This window comes from Galeopterus variegatus, unplaced genomic scaffold, assembly GCF_000696425.1.
Source record: "Galeopterus variegatus unplaced genomic scaffold, G_variegatus-3.0.2 Scaffold2764, whole genome shotgun sequence".
In the NCBI taxonomy this organism is placed as follows: Eukaryota; Metazoa; Chordata; class Mammalia; order Dermoptera; family Cynocephalidae; genus Galeopterus; species Galeopterus variegatus.
In genome coordinates this window covers 108,329-127,686 of record NW_007728875.1, presented here as the reverse complement: position 1 = coordinate 127,686, position 19,358 = coordinate 108,329, and the positions used below count along the sequence as shown (strand labels likewise).

At 37.5% G+C, this 19,358-nt stretch overlaps 1 protein-coding gene across 1 annotated transcript; it reads left to right on the top strand.

Annotated features, from left to right (window-relative positions):
* Window positions 1–2,044: 2,044 nt before the first annotated feature.
* On the top strand, window positions 2,045–13,768 carry IBSP (integrin-binding sialoprotein). The gene is made up of 7 exons (XM_008582912.1): window positions 2,045–2,097; window positions 4,639–4,706; window positions 4,800–4,850; window positions 4,945–5,022; window positions 8,618–8,683; window positions 12,454–12,615; window positions 13,202–13,768. The coding sequence occupies exons 2-7, from the start codon at window positions 4,653–4,655 to the stop codon at window positions 13,754–13,756; spliced, it is 966 nt and encodes a 321-aa protein (XP_008581134.1). The 5' UTR covers window positions 2,045–2,097; window positions 4,639–4,652; the 3' UTR covers window positions 13,757–13,768.
* The last annotated feature ends 5,590 nt before the right edge of the window (window positions 13,769–19,358 follow it).

Below are 19,358 nucleotides of genomic sequence, written 5' to 3'. Positions count from 1 at the left end.
ATAGGCAGGTCATAAAGATGACGTCCAGATTTGATCTTGAGCAACTGGACAAAAAACACAGGAGAAAAGGCAGTTGAGAATTTGAGGTAATTTTTGAACTTCCAAGTGGAGATATCCATTATAAGTTTGATATATGACCCTGAAGCAAAGGAGGAAAATCTGTATTAAAATAACAGACATGTAATTGAAGCCATGAGAATGAAAGGGATCATCCAGAGAGACTGCAGAATGAGAAGGGGAGATGGGCAAGGACAGAACCCTGAAAATGTGGACATCTAAAAGACAGGTAGAGAGAGAGAGCAGCTCATAAAGGCAGCCAAGAAACAGCAGGCAGGGAGGGAAGAGGAAAAGCAGAGAGCGCAGTACCATGGGGGTGACAGAAAGGGGACTGGAAGGTGTCCATTCCAGTTAACAAGCAAGAACTCATTGTTTAACAAGAAGGAAGTCATCGGTGACCTTTATGAGGCCAGTTTCCACAGAGCTGAGAGGCAAAGGTCACACTGCAGCAGATTGAGAAGTGAGCAGTAGATGGTAAAGAAATGGAGCCATCGAATGTTGGCAACTTCCAGAAACTCGGCTATAAAGAGGTAGAAATATATAAGTAGCTAGGTGAGAATGCATATGGGTGAGAGAAGGTTTTTGTTTCTTTATTTTATGGAAGACTTAACAATTAAATGCCAAAGAAAGAGAATCAATAGGGTGAAATTGGTGTAGTAGGACAGATAGGTACCTGGGAAGGCTATCTGTCAGTCCAACAAGTTTTAACCCTTATTCACTCATTCCAAATCTTGAATAAAGGTTTGGAAAGAGAGAAACAAATTCAGGAGTGTTCCCTTGAAGACAGGGACCACATCATGGAGAGCAGTCTACAAGTACCCTGCCCATCAGTAGAAAGCTCAATAATTCAACGTTTCAAAACTGACCTAGATTTATGGGATTGAATTGAACTGAAAGAGCCTATCCAACTTCTCTTTTTATGAGTTAATATTTTCCAAGCAAACTTTCAGAAGTAAAAGATGATTTATCCAAAGAATCTGACAGGATGTCTGGAACTTGACTTAAAAATTATATTAATTTTTGGTTTTTCAAGTTGACTTCACAATTGGAGGGAGAATAAAGTGACTGGACAAGGAGAATATGCAAATTCCTAAGCTAGATTTCCCTTTGCAAATTAAAAAATTAGTATTTTAGTTTATGAAAACCTTGTGGTTTTGGCTTACATGAATCATTTCAATAACAATGAACCACTCCTGCCAGCTCTAGTCATTTTTTCAATACTCGTAGGAAAAAAATTAAATATGAAAATGAATAAAAAAGAGGTATAAAGAAGCTCAAGAAAGTAAAATGAGATGGCCTCACTTACACAAAAGGCAGGGGCCACATAAATGGACAATCTAAAGAGGTTTATTCTACAAAAGAAAAAGATGAAACTTGCATTTCAGTAGCACGATCCTCAAAAGTTCTAACTTTTACACTCAGCATCATGTTTTAAGAAATATATGTTTAAAAGTCTGATTTAATCCTATCAACTTTAACTTATAAGTCACTGATGCATTTTTCAGGAGAAAATGTAAAATAATTGATATTAGAATATTAATTGTTTATCAGCTCCTTTCCATTGTTTAATTTATTTCTTCTATTTTTTAAACTACTGTTTGATTGTATCTGATGACAGTAAGTTTTCCTTACTTTCAACAAAGTGAAAACTTGTATAATTATAAAATTTTTAAATGGTTAAATCTTTTGCTATTTATTTTAATTCAAATCCAATATATTATTATATATATTCGGAACTCAAAGTATTCATCTTCATCTAAACCTTCAATTAAATTGCACAATACAACCCTCTTAGCACTAGAACCACGTTTCATGTTTATTCAACTGAGCCTGTGTCTTGAAAAAATGTTGAAGTTTGGGGGTTTTCTGGTGAGAATCCACATTCTGACATCACCCTGGTGATGGCTGTGATTGGCTGTTGGAAGGCAAAGAAGAGTTTATAGCCAGCAATAGCAAGTGCAGGAGAGAGTGAGACCAGAGGAAATAATCTGTGCCACTCACTCCTGTGAGCCTGCCTCCTCACCCCAGGACTCCCAGAGGGTAAGATTCAACATGACAACTTCATTATCTTAAAATCACACTCCACGGTTTACATCTCTGAACTTGGCTTTGAATGTTTTATTTAAATATTAATGTTATTGCATTGTGTAAAATGGCTATATGATTTAACACTTGCTTACTATTAAACTAGTACCTCAAATTTTAGATTTCTTCCAAAAGGCTAAACTTGTTCATTTAAGCATGTGAATAAGTCCTTAATATTATTCACATGAACTAGAAAGTTATGCTTCTTACTTTCTCTTTCTTCACATCCTAGATAACTGTTTGTTTTCTCATTCTGATGCATTCAAGATAACCTGACTAAAATACTCTTTTTTTCATTTGCAAATCTGCCTACAGACATGTGGATTTCTCTGTAAATTATACCTGGTCTGTACTCCAGTTATATATAATATCTTTTCAATATATTATACAGTTGGTTTCAAGTGTTAATATCCTATAACTCTAAAATCAGTATGAAAAAGATATAATACTACAGTAATAAATAATTTTGGTAGTTTATTATACTCTTCCCAATAAAAACTTATAATTAAATTCTCAAAACTACCTTTAAGAATGTTTGAATTGTTAGCTGGGTTAGTAGTGGTCACTATAGCGGTCTTTGCTTTTTTGATGAATCACAAAGTAAATAAAATGAGATTTGTTTAGGAGCCAATTACTGCCTACGTGGATCATTTGGTTCTTTTTTCCTTCACGTTATCCCACTGTGTTTTCATCTGGTTACATTTATGATTTGTTATGAGAAATTTATGCAATCAAAACCTTTTCTACAGTTCTATGTATTTAAGTTTTTAGCTCTATAAAATATTATAAATATTTCAACCCTTTTCATAAAGCTGCAAAGCAATAACCTTCCTGTTTGCTTATGGCTCAACCACAGGTGGCAAAGTTCAAAGCCCTATTCAAGAGCCCCAATAGCAATGAAAGCTTCCTAAACAGATGGGCCCCCTTCAGAGACAAGGCCTCTTTATTCCCATGTGGCCATCAGGAACTTTTACTAAGACAGAGAGGACTGTGAGGAAGTGTGTAGGCATCAAAATCAAAAGACCTGCTCTGCCACACAGATAGAGTGTGAGTTAGGACCCAAGACAGCTTCTCCAGGCCCCGAGCCTTCCCCCATGTTATGCTAATTTTAGTGTCAGATGCTCTATATGGATGCAATAAATCTTGGCTGGCAATGACAAAATACAAAATCTACCTGCAGGATACAATAGATGACTGGGTTTTATACATTTTAAATATTACTTTTGGAAGTGTGTTTGTGGGCAATTACCATCACCATTACATATTGCTCCCAAAATGTTGCCAAAGCTTTTGCCATGTAAGAGAAAGCACTATCAGTTACATGCGTATGTAAATGCAAGTGGGTGGGTATTAGTAGGCTTTCAGCTGAATTTGTTCAACCTCTATTACGGTAGAAATTCTAAGCAGGATTTTATTAAATAGACTGCAATTAAAATAGGATAGGATTTCACTATCTCCTTTTACTTATGAGGAATCTATGTGGAACTGAGGATCTTTGCATGGCTGCAAACCCCTGGACTATTCAGGAGCTATTCCCATGCTGAGAGTTGTGTCTTCAATTGTTCCATAGAATTGAAGTCTCCATTCATGCCTATCATCCCGACCCCGGAGAGCCCCTGTGATCAGCCCCTTTACAGTCTCCCACACTAGCAGATGGAAAGCTTAAACGGAGCTGGAGAAATACGTAGTCTGAGAAAATTTGTTGCTGACATCCTGAGGTGAAACTCTGAAGAACTTTTCTCATAGAGTCATCCTTAGGCATGGTTGTTGGGTGCTACATGCTAGGAGTAGTATTTCATATATTATGGATTGTTTATCTAGCTCTCTCCTTCTCTCCCCCCGTCTCTCTCTCTCTCTCTCTCTCTCTCTCTCTCTCTCTCTCTCTCTCTCTCACACACACACACACACACACACACATACACACACACACACACACTAATACCAAGTATTCCGAGATATTCATAGGAAAACAGCTCCTACTCTACATTTTTAAAATGAACTTTTAGTTCAAAACCTATACAGAAGTTGGAAACTGTCTGTAGGATCATTGGCATAAAAGCAATCATTTAAATGTATTCAATTTTTGCTTAATTTTAGTTATAAACAAACAGGGCACATAACTATACTAACAATTCAATTCACTTAGCTGACACTCCTATGTCAATGATATTAGGAGGCTCCCTTGGCCCCGTGTGAAGGACTAAGTATTCAAAGCTCCCTGTACTGATGAAATGGTCTTCCAATGGCAAATCACAGCAAATGGGTTAAAACCAAATATGGAATTCAAGATTATTCAAACAGATGGGTAAGTTCAGTCTTATACTACTCAACTGGAAGGAATAATTTAAAAACAAAAGCAGAAACTGGGTTTTAATTAGTCAAAATTATAATTAGATAGAAATTTTTATACAAACTAAATACTTCATCTTTGAGTATGAGCAAAATGTTATGTTCTTAGTTTTAGTATTTATTAACCTTACCACTTCATAATTCCAGAAGCAACCACCAAAATGAAGACTGCTTTAATTTTGCTCAGCATTTTGGGAATGGCCTGTGCTTTCTCAGTAAGTTCTTTATTAAAAACCTACAGTTATTTTTATTTTTGTCTTTTTATGTAAAAGAAAGGATATGTAATAATTAAATGTTATTTTTCACAGATGAAAAATTTGCATCGAAGAGTCAAAGTAGAGGATTCTGAAGAAAACGGGGTAATTAATTTTAGCATACTTCCTTGGCCTTACTATACTTACTCTAGATTTATTGCACATTAACATGAATATATTATTTATTTCATTTATACAGGTCTTTAAGTATAGGCCACGATACTCTCTTTACAAGCATTTCTACTTTTATCCTCCTCTAAAACGATTTCCAGTTCAGGTAAGTTTAAAAATTATTTTTCCTTCTCACCCTTTACAATTTAAAGGGTATCAAATTTAACTACAAAACACCTGAATTCAACTTTCACTGAAATTCAGCCAGAAATACTGCTTACTACAAAAAAGTTTGTTTTTCATATAATAAAGTTTATTTCTAAATCCTCTTTTAAAACACACAGAGTAAAGTCATTTGGGCTCAATCTACAATGATATAATAAAAATAAACACCTTGGTACATTGAGTTCAGGTGTTTTCACTAATTTACTGACAAAAGTGACAATTAAGTCAGTGATAAGGTCACTAATTTTCATAATTATTCACTTCATAATTGTCATAATTATGTAACATAATTGTTCATAATTGTCACTCATGATAGTTTATTCAATATTGTCATATAGCTGTTTTACATCTGACAATTCAGAGTCCTTTAATTGGTAGGGGAAAAAATTGACTTCATAAGCAGCAGAGACCATTAAAAAACAAAACAAAACACCTTGATAATCAATGGTATTTGCAAAGATTTTCTGAACCTTTGACCTGTGTAGGCTACTAGAACAATATGTCATACACTGGAGCGTAATTATAATGGTAGTGTGGCCCAAGAACTGCGGAGGAAAAAGAAATTCATGGAGTGCACTAAAAAGCTTATGAGAAAAACAAATTCCTAAAATTTGTAAACAAAAAGAAAAATAATCAAAACTAAAAATAAGTTTCCATTTTTGCTGGGTTACCTGTGAAGAGGGCCTTTGAAAACCAGAGGGTGTGGTGTTGATTTTAAATATACAACAAACCAGAGTTGCACTATTTTTATTACCATACAGTTTGGGTTCAGGGCACCAATTATGCACCACATGACCCAGGACTCTCGAGACACTAAAAACAGTGAGGATGCTGAAAACGATGCCTCAGCACAGTGGCTTGGCAGTGCATCCTACCATATGTCGGGCTAACCCATCTCCCATTCATACAATGATAGGAAATGATAATCTTAAAGTACTCCTAGCACCATCATAATTATGGGAAATTCATGTGGCCACAGAAATATGAGCATAAATGATACATGTGATGTGGATTTGCAGAATTGTTTTCCATTCTTTGGTTCACCTCAGGCCCCTAAATAAACAGTGCTCATTTGAAAGTTTGCTTTGTTCTCTTTCTTAAACTAAATGGAAATGATAATAAATTCAAATTTTTGACTAGCCCCTCAACTTTTCTGAAATATCAGACAATTAGAGATATTTAATCCCACCTAGATATTTTACAAACATATAAATATGTGGTCCATTTAAAATGTCCATAGTGAAATATTAAGAGAAGTTGCATTTTTCACCACTGATAGACACAAAGTTCACAGATCTTTAAGAAGATCTTTAATACACAATTTTTTTTTTACAAATTATATGCAGATAGGTCCATCTAAGCTAATGTAGAATTTGTAAGATAGTTGTTTAAAAATAAAATTCAATAATATGTATCTCCTCATCCAACTGTCTCACCTAGTATTTGTAATCTGTTCTCCTACTTTGCAAAGTTTGATTTCTCTTAAGTATATTAAGCTAGATATTTAGCACCAAAATTGTCACCCCAAAATGCATTACTCTGTGTTGGCTTTTAAATTCATGTTTTATTCACACAAATCTGTGTTTATATATAATCATTTCTAAACTACCACCGTGCATGAAATATGTAATATGAATTGCAAAGCTATCGGCAGTCTACTGTAGCTTATCTATCTGCTAGACTACAGAAATGAAGGTATAAATAAGCTTAACATCTGAAGTTGCTTTAATTGAGAAAGTTGTTTTTTTGATTCAAATGATATTTGATTAGTGTATGAACTCTTAGAGGGAAAGAACTTTATCTTATATTTCTTTTATCAGGCTTATCTCAGTTATACAAGAGTTGTAGGTTTTCAGAATTGTCTTCCATTTCAAAAGTCTTTCATATTTATATAGATATATGAAAGTCTCTGGAAGAATCAATAGGGCTTAGTGACAAACTGGTGACAAGGCATAAACGAAAGAAAGAAAATGCCAAAGCTTTGAGGCATTTTGTACAGCTTTTAAATTGTTCTCACTGCCGGCACTGATTGAAGACTGATGTGGCTGAGTTAGGGAGAAAGCTAGAGGTAAGGAAGCATGTAAAATGACTAAAACACTCCCATTGAGAAAAACAACGCTGATTGCATAAATATACTGTCCTCCATATTTAATTTAACTAACACATAGAAATAGTTCAAGTATAGTATTCTGCTTTATTCAACCTCTGTACTAGGGAAGGAACAACCATTAAGGTCGTGGCAGTTGAGGAGCAGGTCTAATTATTCTCTTTTGCACCTGAGGTTATTCTTGGCTCAAGGGGACAAGCATTCCCTTTTCTTGGATGAATGGCATGGCCATCTGAAGAATGAGGCCACCAGGGACAGCCTCAAGTGGGACTGGGACATGGGTGTTTCCTCACATCTGATCTCTAACCCAGAGATTAGAGGTCTTTCTGCAGCTATATATTCAAATTCAGGATACTTAACTGGGTCATCAGAATCAAAGCTAAAATTTGTAGGGCAGGAAATGACAGAATCTCAAGTTGGGTATCCATTTGTATACCTGGTGCCATTGGGGATGGTTACAGAAAAGGAAGGAAAATTCAATTTGGATTAGTATTATTGAGAGAAAGATGTAGAACCTTCTCTATTGTCTTTAGGGCTCTGATAGCAATGTTTAGATCTATATTTCCTTTCAAAAAGTAGCAATGCTCATTAACTTATAATTATGTTTTTTATTTACAGAATCCTTGGTTTAATTTATTCTTATTCAGTACTGAGCTCTTTCGAGGGATGGTACTCCATAAATCTCCTAAATGAATAAATGAGTAAAATTTTCTTTTGTATAACTTTTACCTCACATATATAAATTAAGATCATTTTAGGGATTAGTCTTAATTAGTTTGAAAGATACTAAAAATTATATGCAAATTTAATTTCTTTAAATCAAATTATAATTTAAATTCACCCGTAGTGCTAGTTATTTAATAGAATCATTCAGCAACAACTTTTATAATAAGCTGAACCATAATTTCATTTACATGATATAAAGAAAACAAAACAATGAAATCTGTGTTAGCCGAAGATCTGCCTTGAACTGGTTAGAGAATCCACAACTCTTTGGGGCTTCTGATTTCTTCTTTATAAAATTTAAAAATCTGACCACATGCTCTCAGAGCTGAATGGTTCTGTGATTTGTTGCTCTAGTTTTTACACACAACATGTTTCAACATGTTGTCAATGCTTTTGGGGTTGAAAATGGGGTATCCCAGTTCATATCTCGATCATTGTAAAATGCTTCTTTCTCTCTAACCTCATTTTATAAATGCCCACTCTCCTCCTATTTTTCTCACATTAGCATGAAACCTGTTGTAAATAAATAAATCAATCAAGATGGTAATACTAATTAGTCTGAGTAAATACTTGTGTGTATTTTATTTTATTTCGATCAGCAGGAAATGTTAATTGCTGTTGAATATATATGTACACATATATGTGTATGTATGTGTGTGTGTGTGTGTATGTATATATATATATATATATACTTTTTTTTTAGAGCAGTAGTGACTCATCTGAAGAAAATGGGGATGGTGATAGTTCAGAAGAGGAGGAGGAAGAGGAGGTAAGGAATTTTGCAGTCTTTTCATAACAAACCAGACAGCACAAAAAATGAAGAGGAAGCTAGTCTACTGTAGGCTGGACTCAGCAAATAGCAGTTGCCACCTTACCAACTGCCCCCAGTCTTCTATTTTGGACAAGTGAAATGTTATTTAAATTAGAATCAACTAAAATCACCTGTTTAAAACACAATTGCAGTTTGGGGTTAAAGTTACCAATAAGTGGGGCACAAAAACAAACGTGTCTCCATTTTAAGAGATAGAAGTATAAAATCTGATAAAAACCAACAGAACTTATTATTTGTATTTGTTGGATAAAACATGGTGGTAGAAGACAAGTAAATAATAATCCTAAACTTGGTGAAATACTTGTTTTAAGGACTAAACTTTAAAAATTCAACTTACTAAGTGGGTAGTATGTAAAAGCTAATTTATATCCTCTATAGTGTTATTGTGATTCATCTCTGCCTTTTATAATCCACACCTTTTTAGTAGCAATTTCATATGTCTTTTTGTCTAATAACAAAATTCGTGTTCCTAAAGAAATGCAAATACTCAGGATGTATAAATATCTTTCTATACAGTTCTACAAATTAGTGTAGTCTGTGGCTAACGTTCATCTACATATCTTGGAAATTCTGCTAACATGTTTATAACTGACACTCTTGCCTAAGGAAACATACAAATTAGGATGCATTTTCCTGGACTGTCAATTATAGCTATCCACTGGTTTGGGAACCTTCTAAATTCAGGTATTCTTAGGGGCTATTTATAAATGGACGATGACAGTCGAAAATGGATCATATATAAACATCAGCTATCTTGAAAAGAAAACCGCGTGGGGACTTGAAAGATGACAAATCATTAGTACTATTTTTTTTTAACCATAAAAGTAACATTTCCCGTACCATAATTTACACTAATAGCTTGAAGGAAGGCCTTATAAGAATGTCAAGCCAGTACCAGGAAAAATGCCACCTACTAACTCCCATGAAATTTTGCCTGGAGTTCCACACAGCAATCTTACACAAGAACTAAGCTACGGTTATCTATTTCACTACAGCTATTTGCTGTGCGGTGATTGTAAAACTGCCTTGTCAACTAGATTTCCCAATTAGATTGTGTACATTTTGGCAGTAATTCTTTATTGCTGTGGTTGTGGTTGAGAATGGAGGAAGATTAGGACTCCTTTGGGGCTCTGTTAAAAATCACACACACCCGGGGCCCGCCCGGTGGCGCACTGCTACAGTGCGCCGCTTGGGAGTGCGGCGGCGCTTCCACGAGGGTTCGGATCCCACATACAGACCGGTTCCCGCTCACTGGCTGAGCGAGGTGCGGGCGCAGTGCCAAGGGTTGCAATCCCTTGCCGGTCCCGGTCCGGTACGGGCGCGACACTGAGGGTTGCGATCCGTTGCCGGACACACACACACAAAAAAAAATCACACACACCCAAAATTTTGCCAACAATCCCTGAACATTTGTGGTTCTCCCAAAACTTAGCTGCAAACTCCCCATGACCCAGTGGACTATAGGTTAAAATCCCTGCTTCGGGGAATAACTGTGTTGTACTCTCTTTTATGTCTCCTCACATTGCCTAGCACAATTTCTTACACATATATGGTGTCCTGTAAATATTTGGTGGGTTGATTGTGAAACTTCAGAGGAATAAATGCTCCAAAGATCATTTATTAAAAGTAATAATGGAAAAGTGGATGAATAAAACTGACAGTTTTCCATCCTGAAGAGATTCTGGAACCTCTTTTTTACCCATTTCTTCCCTAAAATATCATTGGCATTTCCGGATAAATACAGAGTCCCCAGGAACTGTATTCATATGAAAAAGGTACTTAGGCATATTTTCTATTTGGTGATCATACATTTTTTTCCAACTCCTAAACTATTCAGTCTCAGTTTTCAAAAACTTTTATTGAGCTATACATAATAAAATTACCATAAGGATGCAGTTCATTGAAATTCCAGAAATTGAACACATGAGTGAAACCAGCACTCATATCACAACGCAGCAAGTGCCTTGTGCTCCATCCCATTCATTAACCAACCCCCACCAAGGGCGACAACTATTTTTATTCCTAACAGAGATTACTTTTGCCTGTTTTTGTGTCTTCTATATGTGGGATCATGCAGCATGTACTCTTTTGTGTGTGGCTTTTTCTGCTCTCAGCTTCAGAGATTTATCCATATTGTTCTGTAGTTGTAGATCATTCATTCACATTGTCAGTATTTCATTATATCAATGTACCACAATGTATTATTCTTCTTTTGATGGGCATTTAGATACTTTCCAAGTTTGGGAAATTGCAAAGAGTGCTGCTGTGAACATTCTAGAATTTCTTCTGGTTAACATACACATTCATTTCTGGCGGCCATTTTACATAAAAGTGAAATTTCAGAGTCAAAATGTGTGCATATGTTCAACCTTAGTAAATGGAACCAAACAGCTTTCCAAAGCAGATGGAGTAATGTAAACTCCCACTATCAGTATATGAGGGTTCCAGTTGCTTCACATTCTTACCAACAATTGTTTCTTTCAATCATTTTAGCAATTCTAGTGGGTTAATAATACCTTTTTAAGCACAAATTATTGCTAATTTTTCTATCTAATAAGATATTTAAAGCCTAATACCCATCAACAGACTGACCTATTTTCCTTTTTAACTCATTTGCACAGGACATCAGTAAATAAAATATCTAGGAAAAGAAAGGGTGTTGTAGGAGAAAACACAGAGGTTGGGATATTGGACCTTTGGTCATGGCCTGCCTCTAATGAGCTGTCATCTATTTGACCTTATATGAGTCATTTATCCCATTGGACCTCAGATTTTCCGATTGTGAAATGAGAGTACAGGACCCAACTAGTATATTCTCTTACTCAATGCATCTTTCCAAAGATACTAATATTAATTTATCTTTCTACTCCTGAAAGATTTAGTCTGTTGGAATAAAGCATAAATATGAAAAAATAAACAGCATGGTATTTGTAGGATATTTGACACAATTAGCTCGGAGACTTTTCAGGTGAACTCTGGTAGTACCAAAACCCTTTTTTGAAAGAATGGAATTTATGAATTTGATGAAACAAACATATTCTGCTTCAGTCACTTAGTTTTAATAAAAAGGCAGACTAAATCTGGGTTTGTCTGTTTGCTTATTTTGAAGTCTTAAAGTTATCCTAACATCACAATCTCTTTAAAAGTACATTGAAATGAATTCAATTATCAGTACTCATTTACAGTAAAAAAAATCCTTTATATACAAAATCCTAACTTTTAATATTAGCTATGAGTTACATTGGGAGTTTAGCTCAGTGAACAAAAATTGCCAAACAACATTGAATAAACAGAAAACTATGAAATGTTAAAGATTATGATAAGCATTTATTTGAAGAGTGTTAATTTTTACAACACCTTTGTGCAATAACATGCCACTAAGAATTTCCTGGAGCATTGTATCTCCTTAGTACAGAAAAATTGATTGTGTGTCAAATGCCTGAAACATAAATTTTTTGAATTGATAAAATAGAAAAAAGAACTATCTAAAACACACCATTGGTGAGGTAAATAGGATTAAATACCTCTGAGTTGAGTTCTTGGAAGTAAGAAGTACCAGTGACATAAAGGGGGGCAGCATTGTCAACTTTGGGTGATGAGACAGTTGAGGGATACGAAGTTTTTCCAAATAATGGTTCACCATGCCAACAAATCTTGAGCTATCTTCCAGCTAAAATAACTTTTCTTGCTGTGGATATTTTCACCAGGAAACTTCAAATGAAGAAGAAAACAATGAAAATTCTGATGAAAATGAAGATGAAGAATCTGAGGCTGAGAACACCACACTTTCCACTGCAACACCTGGCTATGGAGAGATCACACCTGGAACAGGGATTATACAGTTAGCTGCAATCCACCTTCCCAAGAAGGTAATAATTCCTCCAAAATGGATATTACCATTAATAATAACGGTAACGTTAAATGTGTTTTTGTTTCTTTACTGAAGTCTAAGTTTATCCCAACACTATACATGTGACATTTTATAACATCTCATTAACTCATTGAAAAAGCAGAGCAGATACAACTTCCCTATTTACAAATAAGGATAGATCTCCCAGAAAAATTCTCTTCCCATGTTATTACGCTGACTTTTTTCATTGTAACAGAAGACTAAGGACAAGCATCTAGGAATAGAGAAGAGGTCCTGAGAGATACCATTGCATCTCAGGGAAGAGGATTCCAGGACAGAGAAAGTGCATAGTAAAGCTATGGGAAGTATCTCCCGCAGAGAAGGTTTATCAGGCACATTTCCCCCCATCAAAACCCATGACAAAGGTGCTTACTCTGAATTTTTAAAGCCCTCACCAATCCTTTTGTAAGTTAAATTATCTTCAATTCAAAATGACATTAGAATGACAAGGCCACTCCTATACAATATTGTGTTGGATAAAGCACGACCTTCAGATTTATATTTTTCACACCTAGACTTGGATTTTTTCAAACTTTTCCTTTCAGGCTGGAGATATAGGAAAGAAGGCTGCAAAACAGGAGGAAAGTGATGAAGAAGAAGAGGAGGAAGAGGAAGAAGACGAAAATGAAGAAAACGAAGCAGAGGTGGATGAAAACGAGCAAGGCATAAATGGCACCAGCACCAACAGCACAGAGGTGGACAATGGCCACGGCAGCAGCGGCGGAGACAATGGAGAGGAGGACGGGGAAGGAGAAGGTGTCACTGATGCCAATGGAGAAGGAACCACAGCGCCTGGAGAGTGGGACAATGGCAGCTCTGAGACAACCACCTCTCCAAATGGTGGGTTTCAACCTACAACCCCCCCTCTGGAGGGTTATGGGACCACCTCCCCACCGTTTGGGAAAACCACCACCGCTGAGTATGAGGGGGAATATGAACAAACTGGCACCAACGAATACGACAATGGATACGAAGTCTATGATCATGAGAATGGGGAACCTCGTGGGGACAATTACCGCGCCTATGAGGATGAGTACAGCTACTACAAAGGGCGTGGCTACGATGGCTACCATGGTCAGGATTACTACTACCACCAGTGAAGGCCCAGCCTGGGATGAATTCATCCATCCTGGCATTGCATCTGGCTGCCGTGTTCAAAGTTAACTCAGGAAGGTGCAATCTAACAAGTGTGCATATTATAATGTGGAATGGTCCTATCGTTCTAAAGTGGTCTCCTGCAATTGCTTCTGCGAGTAATGGGCTTCTTGTTGCTTTTCCCCGGTATGTTATCAAAAGGTCATTGTAAATCAGGGCCATTTATCAAGCGTTACACCAATCCATGAGGCTGAATATGATGGAATGTTTTGAGGTTGTGGCTCTATAAATAGCATTTTTAATGTGTGTGCACCATTGCCAACTGCGAAAACATACTCTTTGTACAAAATGTGGTTCTGAGAAGAGATTCAACGACATTACTGACACTGTATACAATAAATATGTAGTTCCTTAATCGTACTACCTATCCAACACTGTATATTAGGTTTAATTGTTATCCTTATGTATTTTTGTGTGACTGTATGTGTATTCTATCTATAGGTTTTATCACAAATAAAAATGCAATCCTTCAAATGTGTTATAATTAAGAAGAAAAGTGAGAGATTCAGAATGGAAAAAGGTGAACACATGGGGGACAATTCAGCTAAAGCAGGGAAGCTTATTTCCACTATGGTTTAAAACTTAGAGGAACTGTAGACATTTTCTCTTGAATTAATCAACATAACTAAGATTTGCTATGCTTGTGGGCAGGATCAGCCATATACATAAGGGGAATGAATGGCTTTTATCAGAGTTGCCAGATTTAATAAATACAAATATAGAATGCCTACTTAAATTTGAATTTCAAATACACAGTGAATAATTTTTAGTATAACTATACCCCATGCAATAGTTGGATTCCATGAAATATTTGGGACATACTTATGCAAATAAATGATTTACTATTTATCTGATATTTAAATTTAACTGGGTGTCCCATGTTTTATCTGGCAACACTGTTACTACGTGATTTGATTTTAGGTGGAATAAGGGTAGGAGGTGGAATGGGGTACAAAAACTCTTACACACATACCCACACCCACACCCACACACACACACACACACAAAGGAGGGTTGATATACAAAGCCTTAACAGCAATTTACACCTTTAATATGAACCTAAAAGCAAATCTCAAATAGGAGTAGTGAGGAAAGTAGATAGTGTAAAGGAACACGAAGAGCAAAACTTCATTTGTTTTATTAATTCGTTGATAAGATGCACTGAACATCTACTATGGAGCCAGGCCACGTATAGATGCTGAGCATATGAAAATGAAGGACCTGTCCTCAGAGTGATTTTAGCCTGATAGCTACCAGTTGTCAGGTATTACATCAATGTCTCTAACTTTTTATTTTGAAAAATATCAAGCCTTCGAAAAAGTTAGAAAACTAGTACATGAGCACATTTATTATGTACCTTTCACCTAGATTCACCAATGGTTACGTTTTGCCATATTTGCGTTCTCTGTTTTTATTTGTGTGCCTCTCTTCATATATATACTTTTCTGCCAAACCACTGATACGAGGTTGCACACACCATATCATGATGCTTCTTTCCTAAACACTTCAGTATTTACTATAAGAACAAAGAATTCCCCTATAGAGCCACAATACCATTATCATTATTATTCTCAAAAAGTTAACATAGATATGACATTTTCTAACATATAGTCCATATTCAAATTTTCCCAATTATCCTAATAATGTCCTTTATTATTAACTCATTTAATTCTAGCAAAACTCTATCAGGTAGGTATTATCATCCTCAGTTTTATCGATGGAGGGACTGGGGCACAAAGAGGTCACAAGCGGTAGAACTGGGGTTAGAACAAAGGCAGACTGGCTTTGGGATCTGTTCCTTACCATTATGTGATATTCTCTAGTGTAGATTCATCAGTAGTGGATGGGCGGAAAACCTCTGATCATGAGAACATTGCTGAAAAATGAGCTTTGTTCCATACTACAATTTGCTTAGAACCAGCCACATTTTATGACTTGAATCCTGAAGAATATTTTCAAATCCAGGATCTTCTCATATCTCATATTTTTGGCACATCTTCCTATATAGGCAACTTGGTATTGTGCAACGGGCATAAGCTCTGGAGTTGGATGGAATTGAATAGTGGTGTTACAAGAGTGAATTAATTTACTTCCCTAGTCTTTATTCCTTCATCTCCTATGTAAGTATAGTACTCAGTGGGTTGCTGTTCAGAGTCTGACATGTTTTGAGGTGCTCAACATCATCACATCTCTCCTGTCCTTTCCTCTCCTTTCCTTGCCTCTCCTCTACCTTTCTGTGACCCATTTTAACACTTAGGTGTATTTGATTGTAATAGAATTAATAGAATTAACTGGCTAAAAAAATGGTGTTTTGAGAACCAATAGCACATTTTTTTCTTGCTCTAATTGCATCTTTGTAGAATGAAATGTTTTGATGAGATTGAGCCATTGGGACAAGTGTGATCAATACTGTTTATAGGTAATTTTTACTATTTATCTTACTGTCACAAAATATCTCAATATGTCATAGAGTCACCAAGTGTTAAATTTGGAAAGGATGTTTAAAGTCTATGAAGTTACTTATTAATGTTCAGAAGTTATTCATTTTTATGTTGTAAAATCCATCAATTTTTTCCTTCATGCTTTCTTCCTTAGCTTTTGGCCTGTGTAATGTGGATTTCCACTCCTCGCTATCTTACCTAAGGGATTTGAGCAAGCTCCTTCCTGTCCCCAAATACAGAGTGCTCCCCCACCATTCCTCCAAGCATCTAGGAGTCTCCTGGAGCCTGGAAGGTTTTCTGAGGGGACTATAGTAATGCATGCACTTGGATTAGCTCGTCACAGCAGAGAAAGTTTCATGCCTCTGCCAGACACCAGCACAAGTGGGCAGTCAGGTAGTCAGGCCTGTAGACAACCAGCTCACCCAGGGCCTGGGTGAAGGAAGAATGAAGTTCATGGATGAAGACTAAGGGTGGGCTGGCGAGGGCTGTGTTTAACACAGATTCTGGGAACTCCAAAAATGCCCCTCACAGCAGTTCTCTCAGCCAAATCATGCAAAACCTCTGCACAATAGCATCTCCCTCCCTCTTGAAATATTTTTCCTACAAAGGGTCAAAATTAAAGTTCCAGCCTCCTTCTGCCATCCCGGTAGCCTCCCTGGCCTCTTGCTCCAATCCCTTTGACCTCCCCGACCAAAGGCTCTCTTTTCTATAATTCCCTGATAGTATCCCTTGATGGCCCATCTGGAGGAAACTTGATGAAAACCCAAATTATTAGAAAAGAAAGAATATTTTTATTCTGTCCAAGGAAAGATAATCCTTCTCTGAAAATGAATCAAATGACTTCTTTAAATAGAGAAAAGACAAAAGTTGAAATAAGTTGTGCTCATACTTGGGGGAAAAAATGAAGTTGGATGTTTATATTCCGCTACTCATGGAAAATGTTTTTGCCATTGTTCAAATGTAGAAGCCAGCCTGTAGCTGTGGCAGAGCTCCCCGATGCCCGCTAATATCCGTTCTCCTTTCTCTCTCTCACATAATAGAAACCTAGTTCTTTACCTGGGCATGTGGCTTCCAATTCCTTTGGAGCTAGATGTGGCCATTTGATTTAAGTCGTGTCCATGAGTCCATGTGATGTGTACAATTTCTTAGTTGTCTCCCTAAAGAGAAGGATTATTCTCCTTCTCCTCACCCCAATCTCTCTCTTCTTGTATTAGTCTGTTTTTTATGTGTTGCTATAACAGAATGCCTGAGACTGGGTAATTTACAAAGAACAGAAGTTTATTTGGCTCACAATTCTGGGACAGCTGCATCTGGCGCGGGCCTCAGGCTGCTTCTACTCATGGCAGGGCAGCTGGTGGGTGCAAGGAGATCACACGGTGATTGAGGAAGCAAGGTGGCAGGGGGCTGGGTAGCTGCCAGTCTCCTTTAACAAGCTGCTTTCATGGGGACTAATAAGGCAAGAACTCCCTCACTACCCGCCCCCCACCCCCACTGGGAGAGTATTAATCTATTCGTGAGGGACCTGCCCTCATGACCCAAAACTGCCACTTTGGGGATCAGATTGCAACATGAGCTTTGTGGAGACAAATGTATCCAAAGTATGTCACTCCTATTGGAATTCAGCCACCTTGGTGAGCCGCCGGTGACGGTGCTCATGAAGACAACAACGGAGGACAGGGTGACAAGACAGAAAACGGCCCGACTCCAAGGAGCCCACACCAGCCCTGGACACCCAACCTCTGGAAATAAAAGTCTGTTTTCTTTAAGCCACTATGATTATAGGTCTCTGCTATTCATAACCAAACTGTGTCCTAACTTAGTAGTTCTTCAAGTGCTCTCCTTGGGTCCTCAGCAGCAGCATCACCCGAGACCTTGTCAGAAATGCAAATTCTGGAACTTTACTCAAGACCTACCACATCAGAAACTCTAGGGGTGGACAGGTAATTCCAGAGCACTTTAAAGTCTGAGAACCACTATTCTCGTTAACATACTAGCGAATGCTTAGTAAACACTAACTGCATGCCAGTGCTGTGGTAAGCACCCAGTTTCAAAGATGAAATTCAAGAATTTCCCTCATTTTTTCCCCCAATATACTGTTGTCATTACACCATGGTTATGTACCCAGAATGGTCTTGTTCTAATGTGGGACAGAGAGTTTGGGATTTAAAAATCTCACCCCATTTTACCTCCTGGAATCTCACCCCCGGCTTCCCAAAGCCTGTTCTCTCTGTCAAAATGGATTTCCTTCTTGGCAGTAGGACCACCGCTCCTCAGTCAGACCTTCGTCTCAGAGTCTTTTATGCTTATGTATTTATTTTACATCTTTAAAGTAGGAAGAAACCCAATCAACTGACTCATCATGTTTTCCAGTATAACCCAGCTAGTTTTTGGTAACTCATATAACAGTGTGGGTTTTAGGATTCTTCAGTCCTACCTGCATGTGGACTTCCAGTACTTTCCCCTCATACCTTGTCAAGCAGTCAAATGGTCCCTTAGCAGCAGTGTGGCTGGTAACAGGACCATGAGGACCTGCCTGCAGCTATTAGGTCTTCATACCACTCTCCATAGATCCACCAGTAAGGAAACAATGAGCTCAGATGGAGTCAGATGGTTCATTACTAACAGAGCAAAAGCAGGATCAGCTCAGTGTCAGCTCCCTGCATCCCTAGTCCCACAGGACGACAAGAAACCAGATGGGCCAGATGACAAATGGCACTGGTGGTAGCTCCTTCTGCTGTGGAGGCACCAGCTCTAACTCATGGCCAAGCACACAGAGTTACACAGAAGTCTGCAGTTCAACCTTAAGGGGGCAAGGTCAAAAGTCCTGTGCTGAACTAAAAGTAGAAAGATGGATGAGAAATGGCCGCGGGCCCATCTCCCAGAGATGGGCAGGTGGTGAGAAACTGCCTGTGGCATCTCTACACCAGGCTGCTTATCCCTGCTTGCTCCAGAAGGAGGTGTAGGGCACTTTGTCAAGACTCAGGTTGGACTGCCGTGAGTTCTTGACCCATTCGCAATCCACATAGACATGTGGCCTATATGGAGTCATATAAGACTGTCAGGAAGCTGCAGCAGAGCTGCTCCCCTGTGCACCCCTTCCAGATAC

Excerpts from the sequence above, each read along its gene's own strand:
- IBSP (XM_008582912.1), top strand. The coding sequence starts at position 4,653 with ATGAAGACTGCTTTAATTTTGCTCAGCATTTTGGGAATGGCCTGTGCT. Across the intron at positions 4,851-4,944 it reads AGGATTCTGAAGAAAACGGG|GTCTTTAAGTATAGGCCACG; the intron begins GTAATTAATTTT and ends TCATTTATACAG. Across the intron at positions 5,023-8,617 it reads TAAAACGATTTCCAGTTCAG|AGCAGTAGTGACTCATCTGA; the intron begins GTAAGTTTAAAA and ends CTTTTTTTTTAG.